We start from the raw sequence: 1922 nt of genomic DNA on the forward strand, positions 1-1922 counted from the left end.
CTCACCAAGTCCTCCCATGGGAAGGTAGCACCCAAGCTCTCTGGTCTCTTGTAAGGACACGAATCCTATTGGATCAGGGCCCGCCCTTATGACCTTACTTAACCTTCACCATCTCCTTACAGGCCTTGTCCCCAAATACAGTCACATTGGGGATTAGCGCTTCAGCGTCTAATATTGGCAGCAGGGGACACCATTCAGTCCATAGCCTTAAGTGCAGTGGTGTGATCTTAGCTCACTGCAACCTCTGCCTCCCATGTTCAAGGAATTCTCCTGCCTCAGCCTCCTGAGTAGCTGAGATTACAGGAGCGTGCCACCATGACTTGCTAATTTTATTTTATTTTTTGTAGAAACGGGCAAGGTGGGTCTCACCATGTTGCCCAGGCTGGTCTCGAACTCCTGACCTGAAGCGATCCTCCTGTCGTGGCCTCCCAAAGCACTGGAATTACAGGCATGAGCCGCTGTGCCTGGCCCAACCTCTCCACTTAGGCTGATTTTGCCTCCCTCCTTTTTTTTTTTTTTTTTTTTTTCTGGCTCTGTTGCCCAGGCTGGAGTGTGCAGTGGCCTAATCTCAGCTCACTGCAACATCTGCTCCCCAGGTTCAAGCAATTCTCCTACCTCAGCCTCCCAGGTAGGTGGGATTACAGGTGCCTACCACCAGCCCGGGTAATGTTTGTATTTTTAGTAGAGACGGGTTTTCACCATGTTGGCCAGGCTGGTCTCGAACTCCTGACCTCAAGTGATCCTCCTGTCGTGGCCTCCCAAAGCACTGGAATTACAGGCATGAGCCGCTGTGCCTGGCCCAACCTCTCCACTTAGGCTGATTTTGCCTCCCTCCTTTTTTTTTTTTTTTTTTTTTTTGAGGGAGTTTGGCTGTTGCCCAGGCTGGAGTGTGCAGTGGCCTAATCTCAGCTCACTGCAACGTCTGCTTCCCAGGTTCAAGCAATTCTCCTACCTCAGCCTCCCATGTAGCTGGGATTACAGGTGCCTACCACCAGCCCGGGTAATGTTTGTATTTTTAGTAGAGACGGGTTTTCACCATGTTGGCCAGGCTGGTCTCGGGGAACTGTTGACCTCGGGTGATCCACCTGCCTGGGCCTCCCGAAGTGCTGGATTGCAGGGTTGAGCCATTGCGCCCAGCCCGTTTTCTCCTTTTGGGTCACAAAAGTGATTGAATCCTGCCACTTCCCAGGTGCTGGGTGGGAACAGGGAAGAGGGGGGTGATTGCAGTGCTGTGACTTGGGTAGATGGCAGGACGGCCTCTCAGAAGCGGCCTTGTTTGCAAAGATCTGAAAAAGGCTTGGAGAGGAGCAGGCTCGGGCATTCAGGGAGGGGCAGTGGCACACTGGGAGCAAGGCAATGTTCCGTGACCCACAAAAGCCGTGCAGTAGCTGTTCCAACCCTGGTCAGAAGACACCCCGGAAATGCCTCAGCACCCGCGAAGCCTTTGATTACCCCCGCTGCCTTCCCGCCAATCCTGCATCCAATCAGAGAGCGTCCCCACTACACGTGTTGAGCAATGGCCAATAAGAACTGGGACCCGGCCCTCGGCCCGCCTCCCAGGAACTCCAAGCCAATGGCAGCCTGGCAGCAGCGGGCCAATCCCGTGCAGCGCGCGCGGGCGGACGGTTGCAATTGGCTTTCAGCAGCTGTGGCAGCAGGTTGAGGTCTGGAAGCAGCGTCGGGCGAAAGCGGCGGAGTTCGCCATGGTAAGACCCGGGACGCCCCGCAGACGCCCAGGCAGACGAAATTGGCCTCGGGCGGACGGAGGGACGTAGTTGCGGGCCTGGTCGCTGAGCTGAGAGGAAGCTGGAGAAGGACGCGGGGTCCTCTCCTGGATCTGCAGGTCCCAGGGCAGGGACGGCGGCTTTTGTTTTAAATGAAGCTGCCGGTCTTTAGTCGGTGGACGGGGACCGTTGACGGTG

At 55.8% G+C, this 1922-nt stretch overlaps 1 protein-coding gene across 1 annotated transcript in view; it reads left to right on the forward strand.

Moving 5' to 3' along the window:
* The first annotated feature begins 1517 nt into the window (after positions 1-1517).
* The window catches only part of LOC105500876 (tubulin alpha-3 chain-like), a 2196-nt gene continuing 1791 nt past the window's right edge, over positions 1518-1922 (forward strand). The window contains exon 1 of the mRNA XM_011926555.1: positions 1518-1706. Within this exon, the coding sequence (XP_011781945.1) occupies positions 1704-1706 (3 nt within the window). The 5' untranslated portion in view covers positions 1518-1703. The remainder of the gene's footprint in view (positions 1707-1922) is intronic.

This window comes from Colobus angolensis, unplaced genomic scaffold (assembly GCF_000951035.1).
Source record: "Colobus angolensis palliatus isolate OR3802 unplaced genomic scaffold, Cang.pa_1.0 Scaffold698, whole genome shotgun sequence".
Taxonomy (NCBI): domain Eukaryota; kingdom Metazoa; phylum Chordata; class Mammalia; order Primates; family Cercopithecidae; genus Colobus; species Colobus angolensis.